The following is a 21,966-nucleotide window of genomic DNA, read 5'->3' as shown; positions in this document are numbered from 1 at the left end:
TGAAACAACCGATTAGGGACGAGGAGAAGAGCAAGAACACAGTCTGCACCAGAGCAGCAGCCAATAGAGTCGCCTCAGAAAAGTAAGATCTTTTTGTGCTTCTAATAAATGTTTGAAACTTTTGGCACGAACAATACTTAAGTGCCAAACACATATTCACGTAATTTTGAAAATGAAACGAGAGTTATTCACTAAAAAATGTTTGACTAAGTCTGACTGAGTCTTAACCATTAGTTTAACTTTATGACCCCAAATCCCTATTAGATGATGCCTACAGAGCATCGTCTAAGTGGCGCATTGGTCCCAATGATCACCCGGTCATCCTTCCCTTCTAGAAGTCCCCACCAGTCGGTGCGATCTGGAATGTCCAGATGTTTCCTGAGGAAGGCCAGCGATGCACGGTTGCTAAGTTGCATCGCAATTTTTGGTTCCGTTTTACCCCTTACTTCCAAAATTCGGGAGAAAAGTGGGGGTAGTAAGAAGGGGAAATCGCCCTGACTTTGATGCACAGTTCCACGAAGGAACAGCATAATTCGGTCCATGAATCGGCTTTCCATTTTTTTCATTTTGACTAAATTCATGGGCCATTGGAACTTGTCGCTGTTTACAAACAAAACAGGCTGCTGCACTTTAGTGATCAACTCCCGCTCTAAAGGGTGCATCCAAGCGTCTAGAGCGACAGCGCATTTAAATCGGGTGTCTTTTGCCAGCGCACACACGCTCGTTCCTCCCCCGAATGAGTGTCCCACAACTGCCACCCTCGTCATGTCCATTCGACCTTGCAGCTGCTCCAAATCAAAATGAGCATCCAAATTATACGCATCGTACACTTTCTCCCCAATATGAATTGACAAAAGTAAGTTCAGCATTTTCACACATTGGTCACCTCTTTGATGAATCTGCTTGTTCCTCAAAATGAACTCGTCTTCACCTTTTTTCGCAATTTTGAATGGAATCAAAACTTCTTTCTTGTAAAAACTAAAATCTGCTTCGTTCATTACTTTGCAGGAAGGTACTGGAATTGAACTTGACCGGTGATTGTTTTTTGATTGGTGGAATTTTTCGGCTCTGTGATTGGCTAAGGCGACATCTCCATTCGATCCGATCTGTAGTTCGGTAGCTCCTTTGTAACATCCAATCAAAGTTTTCCCATCGTCCACGCAAGTTCCGATCTATAACAATATGCAAATGACTTTTTTGGTTGGGACTGAAACACTTGTTTAATTCATGTTTTTTTTTCATCCAGTAGTAATCAGAAGGTCGACGGTATCATAGTACCCGAGGTTACACTCAGGAGTATCTTTATCGCATGTTCCAGTCAAAATCCTATAACTTTTCTTTATATGGAAGAGTAAAATATAACGTATATGGAGAGTCAGGTATGGGAACCAAGCCAAACAGATCGAGAAAACTAACACCTGAATACAATAAACCGGAGGTGGAAGAGAATCAAAAAGATTTACCTGGTATGAGGCTACGGGACTATCATATACTTATAGGAAACTGCGTTTTTGTTCCCTTGGCTTTATAAATAAAAAAAATCTTCGAAAATAGTTTTTATCATTTATAGTGGTGAGTACACAGACAGCGATCGCAACTTGTAATGCGAGGGAGATTCTCTGCTTACGAAAACTACCTGCCCTGAGTTCCTCGGTACACCAGCTCAAGTTCTTGCAATGCTCATTCAGAAAAACCTCAGTGCTAGGAGCGGCGCCCTTTTGATATTCTAAAGCGATTGGAAAAAAAATAAATCAATCAATACTTAAATCTCTATATTTGTCAGTTTTGCGATCTTCCAACTCGGACGCCGCTGTTCCGGAGTTACAAACCGAGCGTGCGAGTCTACCAACAGCCCCTGGGACACAAGAGAAACCGTCTGGTCGCTTCTGATCTGTCCTGTGCAGGAGTCGTGACTCCAAAATAGAAGGAAAGTGAGTGGGGGCGAAATTTTGCTCTTTAAGGGCATTCAATATTGAAATTAAAGAGAATTTCCGTGCTTTTTTGAGGCAACACGAGCCACGCCGTTTTTGCTTTTCACAATCTTTTGAAACTAGGCGGAGTCCAATTGCGATTCTAAGCTGATAATTTGACAACTCTGATCTTAGGTGTTTACACGGCGTGACGTTTAACCGATGCGACCCGAACTTACCCTGGCAAGCCTTGAAACGCTTCACTACTTTAGATTCTAGTTTCGAAATCATTTGAAAAATTTCGTTATCAAAAGTTGGCTTCGTTCAGGTTTTTTCCATACTCGTTTTAAGGATAGTCTTTTGGAAGTTTTTGCTCCAAACCAAAAACATTACTTATGGTAGCTTTCGCTCCCACTGCTGAGACTGAAAAAGCGGGTAAGCTAATAGACGAGCGGTCGAAGCATCTTAGCCATCTTTGTCTGATAAGAGAACTGCTTGCAAAATTGGCTATACTTCATTTTAATTTTTTGATCTTTTGTATTTAATTTCATAATATTCTATCGTATTTTTCCCAAATTGTTGTTGCAAGATCCAGGGCATGTACGCAGAAATAAAAGGAGCTTCGGCATGCTAAAGCAATTTTTTAGGTTTACAAACCAAAAAATCATCAAGTTTATCAATAATCTCTGATTATCTTTTCCAGCGCAGCTATTTTTTTATTTCAGCAGTTTTTTTTGACAAGATTCGCCTGTTTAGGAGCTCAAGTATACAATTTCATACTTTGTTTTTATTTTTATTTTCGGACATAATTTTTGAAATTCTCCTATTACTGTATCGTACTGTGTACTTCTGGTCTGTCTTAGAAAACATATTTCACATTTTTCTGTCTCTATGCATAAGCATTAGCTTTTTCCAATTTCAGTATAATTTGTTAGGTCTTGGAGCACTATCTGGTAGTCGTCGAATAGTTTGCCATCATCGAAACAACCAACGTTTTATTTGGATTCAAGTTTTATTTCCACTAGTGTGTGCATTGTGTCAGCAGAAAGCGGTAAAGCCTCGGAATCACCTTGTTGTGTTCCCTCCTCCGACATATTGAAAAGGTAATTCGGTTTAGTGTAGGCGTAATGGTAATTTTGTAAAACTCCAGACGGTTCGAAAAACCTAAATCAGCAAAACTTCTCTATAAATCAAATGAAACGCATTAATGAAATCTATTTTAAGTATAAATGAACACTTCGGTTTGTTATCATGCTCTATCAAATTCTTAAGGGTTGTATGCAGCACTTCAGCTCCTCATTTAGTACCACTTCTTACCTGAAAAATTTCAAAAAAATTGTCGCTCTGCGAGAACGTTACTTTTTGTGCATTTAGACACAATGCGTTTGAGACGGCACTCGGTCGCAAACCTCATCAAAGTTGATTAGGTGTGAACAGCTGAATTAAAATACCTGATTGCATTTTCTCTAGTTATTTTGAGCTGAGGCGAGTTTTAGTCCGATCCATCTAAAATGGGTCAAATATGCACACTCCAACAAAAACTAATGGTAATTACTTGAGGTCAAAGCTCTTTTTTTGAAATGCATTCGCAAGTTTTAGCTATTTAGAGACCTGGCTTTGGGGGCGTACTTTTTTTGTCCAAAGAGTGGTGGTATTTTTTGTTAGTGGCCTTTAAGCGGTAACGATCCTAAAGTCCCATGTCATAAGAGAACCGTGAAATGACTTTGACCAGTTGAGGTACAAAATCGCAAGAGATAGTGTCCCTGACCCTTGAGCCAATGGTTATGGGGTCTTTTTTTTCAACCTTATAAATGGTTTGAGTGACCAACTGTTGAATCATAAAAGTAACTAAGGTTTGAGGAACATAAATCAAGAATTCCTATAAAGACCAGCGATAGGATGGTTCGAAATTCTTTTTAATGATTTTTTTAAAATGAGTTTATTTCATTATCTACAGTAAGTGCAGCCAAAAAATGCACGGATTTGATTCAATGAACCGAATTTGAAATCAATTAAATTCCAATGGACTTTTTTGCAATCGATCTCAAATGGTTTGTCGCATTTGAAGTGTTCTTTGAGGAGATAAGCCAGACGAAGGGCTTGGAAGCAGTTTTCCTAGTCTTATTTCTGCAGGCGCATTTGGTTCGCGCTCTTCGGTTTCCAACGTCAGAAATGCAGAGAACATTTGAGGTGGGACCAAAACTGTACTCATTGTTATGTAGGGCACAAGGAATAAACGTAGCGCGACACAAAACAAAACAAAAACACAACTAAATCATTCTTTTCATTAGAGCTTCCTCATCTCTGCCATTTCAGTTTCTTCGACATTGTTCACAAGTCTTCTTAGCTTCTCTGCGCAGTAGTATTGTATCGTGTCCCGGATCCTAAGGGGGGGGGGGGGTCCTTCCTAAGGGGGGGGGGGTCCTCACGTAAAGCAAAATCCTAGGAAAGGGGTCCTTAATTTTTTGGAGGACCCTCATCCTAGGATTTTGTAAACGAAAGAGATTTTCCACCCAAAAAGCAGAAGACCCCCTAGTTAGGATCTTGCTAAGTTTAGCTTAACAACAAGGGACACGATACAAAAATCTTTCTAATTCCAATTTTTTGGGTCCTAATTATTGGTCCTGATTAATTATATGAATCATATTAATTGTTATGTTTGTTTAGGGTAAATGAACTTTCGACCTAGTTGAAATTTGTTAGTGAACGGGGAATTGACTTTTATGGTATATAATAAAAATGCGCCGGCCAATTTGGCAGCGTAGCTTAACTGTTGGCAGCAGTAAACTAATTCCTTAACTTGAACTAAATTTTATGGTGAAAAGGCAGTAAATTGAAATTACTCTCAAAAGGCGGCGGCCGTTTCTGGGCAAAATATACCAAATGATAAATTTGACAAATTTTGAAATAAGAAAAATGAAGTTAGAGGGAACTTGGTGTACTGAAGATATTGATAATGAACATTTACAATAAAGAGTGTTTTCAACCGCAGAAAAAAACTCATTTTTCAAATTTAGTAATGAACGCTACGTCGTCTTCCTCGAAAGGGCAAAGGAAATTTCAAAGAAAGAATACGAGTTAATTTTCAAGGAACAATTTTATTTGAGTGAGCTTCAACAAATCTCTTGGTGCATTTCTACAAAACAACAGTATGGTACTGTGAGCGATTTGAATTTTGCTGATTATGAAAACGTATTCGACTATTCGTTTGATTTTACCTCAAAAAAGGTTGATAAAGACTTGGAGAGAAAAATCCGTCTATGTTTCAACAAGCTATCAAAATACAAAAAACTTCCGGTGGTTTATTTAATTATTTACCACCGTTATCTTAATGAGACTAAATGGTATTTGCAAGGTCACTTTTATTTCCACTGGCTTGAAATTCAGCAGGTTGGAGAGGTGTTGGAAAAAATAAATAATGAAATTGCAAAAAAGCAGAGTAACTCCTATTGATTTGAAAATAATTCACGAAATTTATACGTCTTTGAAACAAACTTATCCTGATAATTCTAACCAACGCAACTATTTTCTAGCTGCATGTTCTCTGTTTTTTGTTAGTTCTGATAACCTTAACTACGAAATTTTAATTAAGTTGAGACCTTATGGTGGCTTGATTGGTATTGATAACTCTTCCTTGGACAAATACTTGAAAAATTCCAAAATTTTACGATTGCACGCTATTTTGCACAATGCAGCCGGATTTATACACGAATTTTATCAACAGGGTCCCACGTACTGTTACATGTTGCCCTGGAACTGTAACAACAGCTTATTGGGCATTTGAGTGGAATAGCGTTCTGCCTTTTCATTAAGTTGAAAAAACCAGAAGTTTATCATTTACTAGAATGCTAGGCGAGAGATCAGTTGTGCTTGACGTGGAAGGCTTTCGTTACAAGAAAAACGCCTTTGTGGTTAAAGAATTAGCAATAACAACTTCAGACTACAGCGATCGACTCATTTTCCTACCTCCAGTGAATTTCAATATACTACCAAAGCTTGAACAAAAAGCTTACAACTGGTTAACAAATTATTTACACGGTCTCCATTGGGAAAACGGTGATGATCTTTACATAAACTTGAATCAAATACTTCAGAGTTTTGTGCTGAGAAATCCCGGTGCCGTTTTTTACGTTAAAGGAAAAGAAAAGACAGAATTTTTGGCCAAGTACTTGGACCGAAAGATTGAAAACCTAGATGATTTGGGCTGTCCTCGGGTTGAAAACTTATATTTTAAAAATTATCCAAGTTGCAATAAACATATTCCACATTACAACTCCAGGAATCATTGTGCCCTGAAGAAAACCAAGGTTTTTTATGATTGGTTGAAAAATGAACAACAGCGAGAGATCAGCGAAAGTGGAGACATACCTATCACCAAATTCAATGCTTTGTGCGTGGATGACTCCAGAGGGTGATATTAAAATTTCATTAACGAGAATAGAGCGTATTGATTGTAGTGGCCAAATTGTTCAGAGGAAGGAGCAAATAATAATTTCCGAAGAAGAGTTGTCTACGTTGAAGAGGTTTTTTCCAGTTATTGATCAATTTGTATACTTCCAGAGATTCAAGTTTATCAGAAATGTTAGCCAGCAAGCGAGGAGTATATCTTCCCGAACTAGTCTTAGTACCCAAACGTCAGCCAGGAGTTCAGATGGATCTAAACAGCAGTGAATTGACAGATGAGATTAAGACGATTGTGAAAGAGGATACTGTGAAGAAAATAATGTACTACAAAAAAACTGCAAATATCCCAGCAAACTTTGTTTTAGAAATGCATGACATAAATGATAGAGAATTCACACGTTATGAAATTTTTTACTGTTCTCAAAAGTAATTTAATTTTTTACAAGCTTCATTCACAGAGAGAAAAAGTCTAACACAGTCTGTAGAATAAATAGTTTCTCAAATGTCAGAAGCAACAACAGCAGTAGATGAACCTGACGCAACATTAGTAACAGAGTTTGATTATAACGAGACAAACAGTGAAAAAAAATCATGGACGTTTTGTAACAATGTAACTTTGCCAAGGTCTGAAGTAGTTTTTGTTGCGCAAATGGTAGTAATTCTAATTTTACTAACTTTCTGCATTCTCAAACTTTCTTTCACTAAATTAAGTTGCGAAGAAACGTCAGTTTGGTTCTCGATTTTATCAGGCTTGGTTGGTTACGTACTACCAAACCCAAGAATATGAATAAAGTGATTGATACTTCGACAAGAATTTTTATGGCGATAGTGGGACCTTCAGGATCCGGGAAAACTGAGTTAATTTTGAAACTTCTGATGGGAAATACTTTTTACCCTAAATTTGGAACCGTTCTATATCTTTACAAAGAGATGCAAAATGCATTCTCAGAAAAAGTGTCTTCTCGCGAAGTGAATGTGGAGTTCAAGAAATTCGACGGATTCGAATCTGTGAGAAAATTAGAAAATGTTCTTCTAGTTTTCGCGATGATTCATGTGAAGACATCTATAATGACAAGGAATTTGTTAGGTTAGCGACAGCGGGTAGACATAGAGGGATAGATGTAATATATGTTAAGCATAATTTGTTTCAACAAAGTCGATGGTCGCGTACGATTGATTTGAACACTTCACACATCATTCTGTTCAAATCGCCTCGCGACGTTCAGCAAGTAGATCTTTTAGGAAGACAAATGAATGTATCAAAATGTTTGAGAAACTGTTACGAATTAGCTACCAGAGACTCTTTTGGACATCTTCTAATCGACTTGGACCCCCGTACATCAGATTGTTTGAGATATTGTTCAAATATCACACCACCTGGGCCAACAGTTTTTTATTTACCCTTATCTGAAGCAGAAACTACTCCAATCACAAATGAAAAAGAAAAACTTATCTATTCTGCGGCATATGGTACAACTGAAACCTGACCAGCTAAGAAGATTAATTAGAAAAACTTCAAATCGTGAGATCATAACACTTATTTGTGAATGTTTGCTCAATGTAGTCAATGGAAACGTACCCGTTAAAATCGCAAACATCGAACGATTCGAGACAGCATACAAATACTTAATAACTCCAAAAGCCAGTGTTGTCAAAAAACGTGCGATTATTTTGAGTAAAGAAGGCTTCCATTTAATTCGACAAATACTTTATTTTTGTTACAAGTACCTCACAACTTAATGATGACTGCTGAAGAATTCATTCTAATTCCGAAACACTTATATGTTAAAGAGCAGCCACATGCTGCACGTGTTCTTCATGATAATAATATTAAACATAAAAATGCTCAACTGTCCTATCTTAACCGGCTTAGACCCCAATTACCTCCACAAACTAGTAAGACTACTGCAACGAAGGAAACATTTACGGATAATGTTGATCCCAACAAGAACAGCTTAAACTGTTAACGGACGATGAAGAAGTACCGGTCGAACGTGTTAAAGACGAAATACTAGAAGAGAAACACAATAGACAGACCGAAAGCATTTTAGGACAGTTACAAGTTTTAGAAGACAAAAAAATTGTTAGAGCAAAAACCGTACTTGAAATCATAGAAAATTCAGAAAGAGTAACCATAAACCGTGACAATGAGGTGATATATGTAGATAAAGTACCAACAGGACTTAAAGCTACAATATTTTTATACGACATACAACAACCAACGAAAAAATTACACAATCCGGCGTTCATTAACATTTTAACTGCTCTCAACTTGAATGAAAACCTGGTAATAAATCGAAATGCCAAACACGCGGTTCAGTCAGCGCCTATTAACGCTCAAGAGAAACGAGAACCCGGACTCTCAAGAACCCGCTCAACGTCGCCCACTTGGCAGGAAAAAAGTAGTGCAAACCTTAAGAGAAGTAAAAAAACACAAACGAAAAAGTCTCAGCGGTAATAGAAAAACCCAAAACCAAAAACGTGAAAAAGAGTCAGAAGAAGGCTCTGACTCATACGGAACGCCCCATAACGATTCAGATTCTCCAACGTCAGAAAAGACGAAGGCGCAAACAAAACAATGGGAAAATTACTAAGATTGAAGAAAAATTGTTGAAAACTAAATACAGTGACAAAGGTCCCGCGTTATTTGGTAGTGTGAACAACTTGATAAAAGCAAGCAATTTGTCGCGAAAGAAAGTTAAAAATTTCCTTCATACTGAACCTGCTTACACAAAATATCGAACTGTGATCCGAAAAACGCCGCGACTCAAGGTCATAGTTTACGATATCGACGAAATCTGGTCATTAGATCTGGCCTTTGTTGATAAACTTGCCCAGTACAACCATGATGTTAAGTATCTGCTTGTTGCAGTTGACTGCATGTCCCGCTATCTCAGAGTGCAACCCTTGAAATCAAAGTATGCTACTACAACAGCAGAAGCGTTCAAACTAATGATAACGACAAAACAACCGGAAAAAGTATGGGTGGACAAGGGCACAGAGTTTAAAGGGTCCTTCGAAGCATTATGTAAAAAGAAAGGCATAGACACATATAGCACAGAGAGCGAGAAAAAGTCCGCATTCGCTGAGAGAAATATCCGTTCCTTGAAAAATCTTATTTATAAGTACTTGGAGGATAAATGGACTTACTCATACATTGACAAATTACAAGATTTTGTCAATGCAATTAATTCGAGAACAAATCGTGTCACAAATCTTGCACCAAATAAAGTAACTAAAAAAGATGTTCCTCGCCTGATTTCATTAAGAGCAGAACAGTCTTTGAAGTTAGTTCGACGTCCAAAGCTTTATGTTGGTGATTATGTTAGACTTGCCAAAGTAGACATACGTTTTCGCAAGGGTTACAAACAATCGTTCACCGATGAAGTGTTTGAAGTTTTTGACATACCAACACGAAATCCTCCAACATACAATTTGATTGATTCTAACAGAGAACCGATTGAGGGAAAATTTTACGAGTGGGAACTAATTCGCGTTCTGGAGAAGGACAATCATGACTGAGGGCACTTCCAACAGCCTTTTCACCCATAATGTTCCCCCTTCCTTCACAATTACCCTAGTTTCATCTGCATCAATGAACGTTTTTAAAGATAACACTCTGGCCAACTTCAAAAATCTCCTGAGTGAAGAAATAAATTTGCAAGGTGAATGGAGAGTAGCAGTTACAGAAATTACCTTCCCTACTGAGTTAGGACTGGATTGTATAACTCATAGAGTAATTTCGGATAGGGTACACCGTCTGCTCGTCACGCTATCTTATTTTCGGCCGGATAGATTCGTGCAACTTCTTAGTCTAATACCGATCCTAATCTTACTCTTATACTATCTAGTCTCAGGTTGTTTAACTAGTCTCTGCTAGGCTCAATAGATCTAGGGTATACTGGTTTATTGCGGCTGCTGAAGTGCTCGGGAGAGTCCAACTAATTTCTAAGTTAAATTCAAATCTCTCTGGTGCTGAAATTACAAGTAACTTCAGCACTTACAAATAAGTGGGTTGTTAGTTAGATGGATCATGATTGGTTAATATTAAATACTTTACATTGGTAAAATATCTAATTTATCCAATCATAAAATGTAGTTTAGATCAGGTTCCACCCATCCGGGTTTTACAGAGTTTTTTTGAATAGTTCTTCTGCGATTCGAAGGATGGATGATGGACGTTGGTTTTTGGCGAACATCATTTTCTTCCGTTTCCTCTTTGTTAAAGAAGTTCCAGGAAGCTGGAGTTAGAGACATAAGACGTTGTGTCTTCTAGTGACAACGACTAAGTCTTTGCAACAAACTCAAATCTGATTTCAGAATGGTTGGCTATGTCAGGTTTTTCTGTTCTGCGTGGAGAACTTCTTTTGTGTCTGATCTAGTTTGGGAATGGCGTGGAGATTGTGCGTGGAGGGGATGCCTGGTTACTCGGATCTGTACATATACTTGAACATCGAGGTGGTCATTGGTCTAGTTCAATGAAGTCCTTTTCTGCGAAGTCAAGTCGTACTCTAAATCCTTTGAGTTGTGATTGTGAGTGGCATATTGATTGTGGTTGGCCATTCTCTCTCGAGTGTAGTGGGGTCGTTTTGTCTTTAGATGTTCGTCCTTGGTGTTATATTCTGATCTATGTATTGCATAATGTAATTTACATTTTATAAAACATTTATTAGTTTAATATTTTTTAATTATGATTTTAGTTAGTTGTTTTCACAAAAGCTTTTTGTTTTAGTTCGGTTATTTTGAAGAGTTACTCACCCTTGAGTAGCTCTTATTAAAAATAGAGGTGTGGTCACAAAGCGTGGATGTAGCGCGGTGGGTTAGGCCGGCTATAGAGCATGCTCAGGACGTCCTTCCTGGTGGGTTAGGCCAGGAGTGGGAGTATGATTGCATGCGGTTTTTGTGAGAGGTCCTGTTATGTGACAACGTTTTATGTTGGGTTTGTTGTGGTTTTTCTTATGTTTTGTTGGTTGTGTCCTTTTTTCAAAAATCAAATTGTTTGTGGTATGGGTTTGTCTTTCGACTTTTTTGTGTTTTATTATTTCTTTCTTAGACTTTATAATAGTCTTCAAAAGAATAAATTATCCAGTTTTAAACTGGGTTAATCCGGTTTGGGTACCGTTGGTTTCCTTTTCTTAGTCATGCTGTTATGCTTTGTGTTGTGGTGTTTAGTAAGCTGCATTGGTTAGTTTTGTTTAGTATATAATTCCTTTCCAACCGGGTTAAAGGAAAGTTTGAAACGTGTTATCTTGTGTTAGAGTTATCGAGTGTGAAAGCTTGAAACTGAAATTCATTATTTTAAACAATTCTTCGTGGGCGAGCTGTGCGAGTGTGGATAGAATTCTTATGCGAGTGAATGAAAATATCAAAAGGTTAGTACTGCTTTTGCTTCTTATTAATTTACTGCATAGAATTTGGAAATTTACTGCTAGTTATGGGGGAATTTTAAGTTACAAATTTTCATCATAATTAGATTTACTGCTTGTGGGGAAAATTTTAGAAATGAATTTACTGCATTGGTATTAAATTTATAAATTTATAAGTGTAAGAGATTAATAGAATTTTTGAAATCTGTTTGATGAAATTTGCGATTTTTATTTGTCTTTTGTGGTTTTTGTAGGTGATTGTCGGATGAAGGCTAAAAATCTAAAGAAAACATGGATAAAGTATGGTGAGTTTTTTAATATTTTAATTAGTTAGTAATATTCATTTAATTCATACTTACCTGTTAGTCGTCGGGGAAAAAACCGTGGGGGAAGATGTCGTGGATGAGATCGGAATTTGTTAGTAGTTTAGCTAAGATGCGGATGATATTTTTAGTCTGAAGCAGTGGCCAAAGCAATTGAAGTGCCTTAATAGTGGTTAGTTCTTCAGTGCCAACTGCAAACTCATAAGGTGTGTTTTGGATTAGATTATATAATTTGTGATTGAATTTAGTATTGTGGATGAATTCTAAAATTGGGATTTCTATAGGTTGTACAAACTCGTGCGGGATAAGGAAGGGTCGGGATTCTTCGGCGTTGAAGGTCTTGGTGATGGGACAGAAGATGTACATTTGGGTTATGGGATCATAATTGCGAAGAATACCATGAAGGTTAGTATCTTTAATGCAATATGTGAAATTTAGGAAAAATAGTGAAGTGTATTTGGAATTAATGAATTGAAAACGATGGTGTGGTTGTCTAGAGGGTGTGTGTAGGTCAAAGTGATTTTGGATGAAGCGATATTAACTATATGTGTGGGTTTGTTTAGTGCGCAACATAATATCGTGTGAGCAGTGTAAATCTCTTTCGTGTGGTGCAAGGAAATGAAAGGTTAGTGAAAATATTTGGAAGCGTTCTTTAAAACTTTCGTATGCTTGTGTGTCTGTTAGTGCTTCTGAAATAATGTGATCAAACTTTCGGTCGAAGATGTTTAGTGTAAATATATATGGTGTCTTGATGAAAAATTTCTCGGTAATTTGTGGATTAGCGAAGCGATCGTCGTCTAAGAATTGATCTTGGTTAGCTCTGATGATGTTGTGATCATAGTATTCGAGTGTATATTCGTTAGCTCTAGGTGCAGTGTGTGTTTTTAGTGATTTTTTATATCCAACGTAAGTAAATTGTCTAGCGGTTAGTGGTGTAGTGAGTCGATATAGCATGTCCGTATTTCGCTCTATATCGATGTGAGTGTTAGATAAAGGTAAGCAAAGAGGGTTAGTAAAATGATAATATGAGGTCCAAGAGAGAGTGGGCATTAAAACGTATTCATCTACAAAGTTGCGTGTTTCGTTAGTGTCGTGGGGGGTGTTTAAGGTGTATTGTGGGAATGAGGGTAAGGTGATAGCTAAAAATTCTTTTGTGTTAGTATGCTTGGGGTGGTTGATGTATTCACGGGCTGTTCCTGGTTTTGCTGGGAAAGGATGGTTGGGGAACTTTCTTTTAAAAGTGCGGTAAGCTCTATTAGTGTTGAGTGAAGATTCAGTTGATGTGGATGATGGTGCTAATGATTCAGTATAATTTGAAGAGGGTGTAGGGGTAGGGGGGTTGGATGAATTTATTGTGGAGGAGATTTGGTTTATTGTTGGGGTATGGAGGTGGTAGGGTTGTTGTTGAAGGGTAATAAAATTATCTAGCTCTGGGGAGATTCGGGGGGTGTCTGGAGAATGAGATGATTGGTCAGAATGAAATGAGGAGTAGGTTGGGGTAACTTGGGAAGCATAAGAGGGTGTGGAAGTGATTGGGTCAGGGTTATTGGATAATATGGGTTGAAAAGGGGGTTGAGAAAAATTAGAAGAGTTATGAAAATTATTGGATGGGGATGGTTCTGAGTCGGCAAATTCATCGGGGGTTTCAATATTCGGGTTATTGAGTTGTGAGATGGAATATAAAACTGAGATGTGTGAATTAGTGTCGGAATTCATGCCTGATGTTACATTACTAGATGGAAAATCGGGTGGCGGAAAAGCAAAAAGTGGTATTATTGGGATTGGAGAGGTAAGATTGGTTGGGTGGGAATTTGATCGGTGTAGTGATCCAAGTTGGCGGCTCATCGTGGGCTAAAAAAATGATTATTTTGAGACTGAAAAGCGGTGGTATGGGGTTGTTCAATAATTTGTTCATAAGTATTATGGTCTTGTGACTGGTGTGTCATTATATGTTGGATGGGACTTTGTGATGTGGTGAGTCGAAAATTTGGATTATGTGTGATGGCTAAATTTCGAAATTTTCGTGGGACTAGGGATAGTGGATGGTTATTTGGTAGGGGTGGTAATTGTGGTGCCGTTGGCGTTATGTCTACATTGTTATGTTCTTCGTCGTATGTATTTTGTCGTGTTGCTATTTTTGTGTTATATTCTTTTATTTGTGCGTCTAAAAGAATTTTGTTTATAGATGTAGAAAAGATTCCAAAAAATCCTGCAAAGAGTATGCGTGCTACGCTTGCTTGTCTGTTTACTTGTGTGTGTATAGCACATGTGTTGTAGATTCCTTTTAAAAGTGAGAAAAGAAATCCAATAAAGTTAAACATTGCGTATAAAATAGTCAATTTTTCTAAGATGTAGTAGGGCCATCCTAGAAAATCGAGGATCTCATTTTTGAGTGTAACAAAGCTAAAATGTTAATTGGTGATATATCTTGGGGACGGTATTTTTCACCGTTTAGATATATATAATCTTTAATGTCTTTAAAATATCCGCTATAGTCTTGCGTGTAGATATCGGCAAATCCTGCGGTTTCCGCAAGTTTGCGTAAATTTTGGTCTATTGATTGTCTTTGTATAGTGTCCATTTGTGTTAATAATTCTTGGAATTGTTGTGTTCTAATGTGATGTTGAATATCTGATTTTGAATAGATTCCTATTGATTGTAAGTCTATATTTGGGTTTCGAGCAATAGCGCGAATGCTTTCTGGTGAAAATTTTTTGAGTGATTGCATTAATGTGGGATATGGAGTGAGAAGATAATATTTATTTTCATCAGGGTTTAGTTGTACTACATTGTGGCTGTTTTCTGATCCACATGGGACTGCGGTATCCCAGAAATAGGTTCTTCGTGAAAGTGTATCCACGAAATGTACTTTATTCTTATAAAAGATAGGGATTCTTTTATAACATCGTTTATCTTCAAAAACGTATAGTGGTGATACTTTTTTAGTACAAGTATAAAACCATAAGATGTTTCCTTCATAGTCTAAAAAATTTGATCTATTTCCAGATAATAAGTATCCTGCATAGGGTATTTTTAATACTGCTAGTGCAAGTGATTGTAATATTTGTGTTCGTTCTAATTCGCATAGTTGGTGTAGTGTTTCTAATTCGGAGAGTGACATTTCTTGAAAAATTCGGCTAATTGTATAATCTAGTTTCATATCTAAATGAATATCATAGTGGATATTACCGAAATATGTAGTATTCATTAGTGATAATTCTTGTAAGCGTGTGCTTCTGGTGTCATGGGGTTTTAGATGTCCACCAGGTTGTCCGTTGCTTTTTTCAAAATTAACTGGTATATAGGATGTTCCTTCGTTTGGAGGATGACCTGTGGCATATGGGTCAAGTTTTATTTTTCCAGTGGTCATGTCGAATCCTTTTTCGTATTCAACTAATATTTCAGAGTATTGTGTTCTGTGAAGTGGATTCCTGTATTTACATGCAAGTTCTGTTTCTTGATATATTTGAAAACGTGTCAATTTATTTTCTATATTGTGTATGTTTCTAAAATTAGTACTTTGTTTTCGTGATGGATGTACTTGTTCATATGGAATTGATTGTATAAAGTATTTTTCGTGAAATTTTATCATACGAGCGTGTATTCTTGCTACTTGAAATGTTGTACATGTATCTTCGGGGAACCAAACAATTGTTGCTTGTGTTCTCGTTGTAGGGTCGCAATAACCTTGATAACTTTTACAAGGTAATCGGATTCCTTGATAGATCATTGTATTATCTGATAAATCTCGTGTTAGTTGTATTTTTTCGAGTTGTATTTTCCAATCGAAAAACATTATTTCTTGGTATCCTTTATTTTTTGTGTCTGCTTTGCAGTTTGATGGGTTATTTATACCAATGTGTGGTATCCAATGTTTATCGTGTAGGTCATAGGTTAATCGTCCGTGTGCGCCGTTATACGGGTATTTTTCGTCTAGTTTTATATGTCCTTGGTGTCTTTCAAGTTGTGATTGATGTACAGAGTCTGAAAAAACTTGAAAGTTAACTAACTTTCTTTCGGAGTTTTTATTTTGTGTGATGTTTAGTCTAAGTAATTCATTTTTACAATCGTCGGGATTGAGATGTAAAAGACGTTCTATATTACTCTGATAGAATGATTCATGGTCAAGTCGGTTTTTGTTTCCGTTCGAGACTTGTGAACAATGTACTTTCTTTTCGGAAAATGTTGCTGTGAATTTATAACCTGTAACTGTTGTTGCTCGGGCTTTTGAATAGAGTGTTGCTATTACATTTGTGGTTTCTATAGTTTGTGGTTCTGTTTCACATTGTGATACTTGATTTATTGCATATTTGTGTAGTGTTTTTTGTTCATTTTCTTCACAATCGTAATGTGTTACTAATAAATCTTGTGGTCCTGTACGAGGGGAAGGGTTTATGTTTTGATTTGAGATTACTAGAAAAAGGAGTTGGAGAAAAATTAATAATTTTAGAATATACATGTGTATGATAATCCTGAGTATGGATTATAAAATGTAATGTAGCCAATTGTGTTTTTGGTATATCTGTCGTATTTGTATATTACTTCAGTAGTTATAAACGGTGGTGGTAGTGATTGAGCTGTTATGTTTGGTGGGTTTAATGGGTAGGGATGTTGGGTAATATTGTTTAACTTAACTGTGATTTCAAACTTTAATTGTAAACTGTTTTGTTGGAGTATTTGAATATTGTGATCACGGATATCGTTGTGAATATCTTGGCGATATTGTAATCTATTAAGTGCCCAGTTATGAAGGCGGTTACTTTCTTGATGTTGCCCAAATAATGGTGGAGGTGCTGTAAATGTATTCCAATCTAGTCTTAAAGGAATATTTATTGATGATTGTTCTCGATATCTGGCGTCGAGATTATTTGGAAAATTTAAGTTAAAAGGTGGTGGTGAAATCTGGCTTATTGATGGTGTTGATGGTAGTGATAATGTTTCTGGTAGTGATGAGGATGTTGTTGTATCCGTAGAAATATCTATTGGATTATTGACTAAATTTAATTCACCTTGTGTAAATGAATGTGTTGTCCAATATGGTAGTCGTGATGCCTGGTTTGGGGGGTTAAAGGGATTTTCACGTATTTGTTCAGATGTTGGTGTTGAACCTAAGTAATCTGATGGTAGGCTTGAGGTGCTACGTTGTGAAAGAAGCGTAGGGGTTTCTGGTAATATACCAATGGGGTTTTCTGGAGTGTTTTGTGATGGGGATTGAGGCATATCAAAATGAACTCGGGGAGTTTGAAAATTTCTGTTTCGTCGAGGATGTATAATTTGTCTATTTATTTCGACTGTATTTTGGTTTTGACTAGGATTTCTTATTCTACTTAGTTCTTGTGGTAGTGTTGGGTATAGGTTATATGTTGGTTCGCTTAGAGGTGCTTGTCGTTGAACTGGTTCTAGTGGTTCTGATAAACGAGCATGTCGTTCTTCAAAAGTGTATGGATTGTCTTGAAAAGAAATTCGTGTAGATGTTTGAGGATTTTGAGTAGTTGAAGGTGGTGTTGGGTTATCTTGGGATGATGTCGGTGAAGACTGATTCTGTGACTGTTGGGTAGCAATTTTTGATGGATTTTTGAATTGTTACTTTAGTGGGAAGGTTTATGTTTATTATAATATTCTTCCAAAAAAATAATTAGAAAAATTGTTGCTAGGGCAAATGTGATGATTGCTTTCTTTATACATTTGCATATTGTCAAAATGAGGGATGATAAAAATGTTATGAAAATTACAAACAATAAAAAAATATCAGTTCTACTGAAAATTGTTCGTATCATTTAGACAAGTTGTATAAATCGTACCTGTGGATATAATCAAGGGTTTTGGAAAGTTGGAGGAATAGTTCGAGTATAGTGTAGAAAATTAAAAAAATGTTACAAAAAATGATTAGGATTATTAGAAAAGATTCAAGTATATCAAAAAGAAATATTATAAAGGTTTCAAGTATTGTAAAAAAATGTTTAAGATTTATGAGTATTTGAGTAACTGATTGAGAGAAGAGCATTTAAGAAATGATCTCTTGGTCGAATATTTTTTGCTGTTTGAGGCGATTTTCAAGTGTGGTCGGATTATTTATTAGTTTTTTAACAAGTGGGTTGAGTTTTGGAAAAAATTGTTGGGGGCAATTTTCATGGTGATCGGGAGGTCGTCTTTTTCTTTATTTTTGTTTGTCAAATGATCCGGGGTATGGTGAGATTTTTATACTTTAGGCTAATTAAAATGTTCATTTTGTTACTTTAGGCTAAGTTAACAAATTTGTTTTGGGGGTATTCGTGGTCTGAGTTGGGGAAATATTGTTGATCTTTGGGTTATTAGATAAGGGAGGGGTATGGTATTATGGTGATATTTATTTTAGTTGTCAAGTTGGAGTGGTTTGCTTATTTTTGACCTGGAGGTCGTAAAGTTATAGTTATAGATGTGCCTGGAGTTCTATATTATTCGTCTAATTGGTCTTAGTTTGAGTTAGAGAAAGTGACGGATTGGATGAATCCTATTGGTCTATTTTGAACTAGAATTATTGCGTACTTGTCAGCATGTTATTTTGAAAAATGTAAATGAAAAATGTTTCGGAGGTTTCAAGGTTGTGAAGTATAATGTTAAAATTACTTTTGAAATTCCACTTTCTTTAAAATTTTAGATTGGGGGATGAATATTTTATAGTTTTTACGTGGTTGATTTCGGAGTCTTGTTGTTTTTCGATTTTCTGATTTGTCGATTTGTTCTTGGGGTATTATTTGTTCGGTCATTTTTCTATTTTTTCTTTGTTTTGGGGATTCTTTATGGTTTTGTGTATTGTTTTTGGTGGCGGTTGGTTTTGTGTTTTGATTTTCGGTGGAGTTATCATTTTGTTCTGTGTTTTTCAGATGTGGTTCATTTTGAATGATTTTTAATCCTGTGAAAGAATATAATTGAGTTAATTCGCGGAGTGCGTATTCTTTTGGGTAATAAGGTAATAGGTTGTTTCGATGTTGAACGATTTCTTTTTTGTTTGAGTCGGTAATTTTATATGTGACCTCAGTGGGTCTTGCAATTATTTGGTATGGTCCTTTTCGAAGGGGTTGTAATTTTTTAGAAATTCCTTTTTGAGTATTAAAATTGGGTATTAAAACAAATGTTCCAATTTTTAATTCGGAGGCTGGTGTAAAACGTGAATTGATTTGTTCATTAATGTTTTGTCTTTGTAATAACTTTTTTGTTATTTTTTGATAAATTTCATTGTGTTTTTTTATCTCTATTTAGAATCCATTCGGTGTGTGTACCGGAGGCTAGTTTAAGAATTTGTGGGTGATGAAAATGATCTTCATCGTGTGTATGTAAAGGTAGGTTATAACAAATTGAGTCTTTATTTGGTTGACAATAACCTTGTGCGTTTTTATGAGAATTTGCTGTAAACATTATTGGTTTGCGTGGCTTTTGGTTAAAAACCATTTCGTATGGTGACATTCCTAAAGTTGTCGTAATTTGTGAATTATATGCTAAGGGAAATAATTTTACATCTGCTGACCATTCGGTATATTTTGTATCATTTCCGTTGATGATACATCTAAGATATTCTTGTAATGAACGGTTCATACCTTCGACTAAGCCGTTTGTCCAAGGTGCATGAGATGTACGTGGTTTGTGTTTAATGTTATATAAATGACATAGTGTGATAATTTCATTATTTATGAATTCTGTACCGTTGTCTGTAACTAAAATTTCTGGTAGTCCGAATTTTGCTATCCAGTGTTCATAGAGTGTTGTGTAAGCGTAATAAGCGTTACAATGTGGTACTGGGTTAAGTGCTACATAATGTGTAAATGCGTCAACAATTACCATAATGTAGGAGTTTCCTTCGGATGAGGGTGAAATTCGTCCTTTGGTATCAAATGAGATACGATGATTAAAGTACAAACTTTGTCCTTTAAAATCTTGTTTTTGTGCTATTTGTTTTTGATTTGGGTAAGGTTTATTTAGTTGACATACTATACAATCATTGCATAGTACTTTTATCCAAATTGGTGCATTTGGGAAGTAAAAATTTTGTATAAAATTTGAATATGTTTTTTCTGATCCAGAGTGTTCTTTAATATTTTGTGTATGTGAAATATTAAAAGCTATAAGAATCATACTTAAAGGGAGACAGGGAACTGTAGATTCATTCAGGTTATACTCTAAAAGGTCTGTATTTTCGTTAATTGTTGTGTTGTTAAATTTGCGAAAGTATCGGAGGAGTGTTTTGTTTCCTAGAATGGTTGAATCTGCCTTGACAGGTTTAGTTTTATATTTGTGCCATGATTTTAGTTGTCTAATTATCGGGTCAAGATTTTGATATTGTTTCAGAGTTGAAATTGTAATTGTTTCTGTTGGAGGGAGAAAAATGTTTTCAATTTCGAATTTAGATAAGGGTATTGTATCAAGTGGGTCGTGGAGGTCAAAAACTTGATTTATTGTGTATTTTGAATCATTTGTTTGTGGTCCTGATAAGTTTATTTTATCAGTCAGATTTTCTTTTTCAATTAGTGGAAAATGGTCTTTTTTAGGTGGGTGTTGTTTTGTTCGTTTTTGTTGGGTGTTATTTTTTATCCATTGAGAATATGGGATTGGTTTGAAAGTTGATGTTCCAAGTAGATCAACTTCATAATGATTATTTTGACAATCTAAATAAAGTGGGAAATGTTGTAAACTATTTATTTGTGATTGTTCAATATCAGTTTTTACTGCATATTTGCATTCCAATCGGGGTGATGTTTCGTTTTCTGCAAGGTAGAATTTTATGTTTTTGGGTATTTCAACTGTTGTTTTTCGTGTAAGTAATTCAGGTGGTGTATTTCGACTTAAGGTGTCTGGTAATGCAAGATTTTTTCCTGCAGTCCAAACTATATGTAAGTTTGGAAATTTCATTAGAATTAGTTGAAATCTGTAAACTCGGTGGTTTGGGTTAGATTTTTGTGTAAAGAGAAAGATGATTGGTTTATGGTCTGTGAATAAAACTGTGGGGTGTTTTGATCCAAATATCAGAAATTCATATTCTGTCAGTGTATATATTATGGCTGTACATTCTCTCATTAGAGTTGAGAGTCGTAGCTCTGCTTGAGTGAATAATCGAGAATTTGCTGATATGAGGTTCATTTTATTTGTACCATTATGTGATTGTAATAGTGCTGCACCGATGCCAAAGTTCGAAGCATCGCACATTGCATAAAATGGTTGATTTGAATCTGGAATTGTGTTTGAAATTTGTTCAGTTAAAAGTTTCTTTATTTCTTCAAATCGTGTTTGATGTTCTGTGTTCCATTCAAAATTATTTTGTTGTCTAAGGATGTTATAAAATGGTCGTAGATATAATTGCATTTTATAGACATATTTACTTAAAAAGTTTAACATTCCAAGAAATTCTTGGATTTTCTTTTTATTTGTTGGTGGTTGAAGTTTTTGAATAGCGTCAATGCGTGATTTCAATGGAGTGATTGTTTTTCTTTCTATATTATGTCCTAAGAATTTAACTCTTGTCAAAAAGAAGTGTGATTTATCGGGGGCGGCCTTCAGATTTTCGTTCTGAAGTATTTGGTGATATTGTTCTAAAACATTGAACATTTCGTCTTTTGTTTGTGATTGCATAAAAACATCGTCTAAATAGGTGATTGCGTTTTTCTTGAGTATTAGTGGTCTAAAAATTTTGCTCATAAAAGCTGAAAATGCTGCTGGTCCTATGGATATTCCATAGAATAAGCGGTTGAATTCATATTGTTGGTTTCCGATAACAAATTGTGTTAAACGTCGTGATTGTTCATCTAGTGGCATTTGATTGTATGCACTATTCATATCGGCGGTTGTAAAGTATTTGCCGTTTATTTTTGTTAAAATAACTTGTATTGGTTCAATGGGCCAATTACATTTTGATTCATCTATAAGTGAATTGAGGTATCTAGCATCGAGAACGATTTTTAATGATTCTCCTTTAGCTAGAATGATAACGGGGTT

The 21,966-nt window shown here is 35.9% G+C and overlaps 1 protein-coding gene across 1 annotated transcript in view; it reads right to left on the bottom strand.

Annotated features, from left to right (window-relative positions):
* Positions 1–260: 260 nt before the first annotated feature.
* The window catches only part of LOC134848699 (platelet-activating factor acetylhydrolase-like), a 103,735-nt gene continuing 82,029 nt past the window's right edge, over positions 261–21,966 (bottom strand). Inside the window, exon 2 of the mRNA XM_063866213.1 lies at positions 261–1,172. Within this exon, the coding sequence (XP_063722283.1) occupies positions 261–998 (738 nt within the window). The 5' untranslated portion in view covers positions 999–1,172. The remainder of the gene's footprint in view (positions 1,173–21,966) is intronic.

This window comes from Symsagittifera roscoffensis, chromosome 6, assembly GCF_963678635.1.
Source record: "Symsagittifera roscoffensis chromosome 6, txSymRosc1.1, whole genome shotgun sequence".
Lineage (NCBI taxonomy): Eukaryota > Metazoa > Xenacoelomorpha > Acoela > Convolutidae > Symsagittifera > Symsagittifera roscoffensis.
Note: the sequence above shows the minus strand (reverse complement) of the source record. Positions and strands in the feature narration are given on the sequence as shown.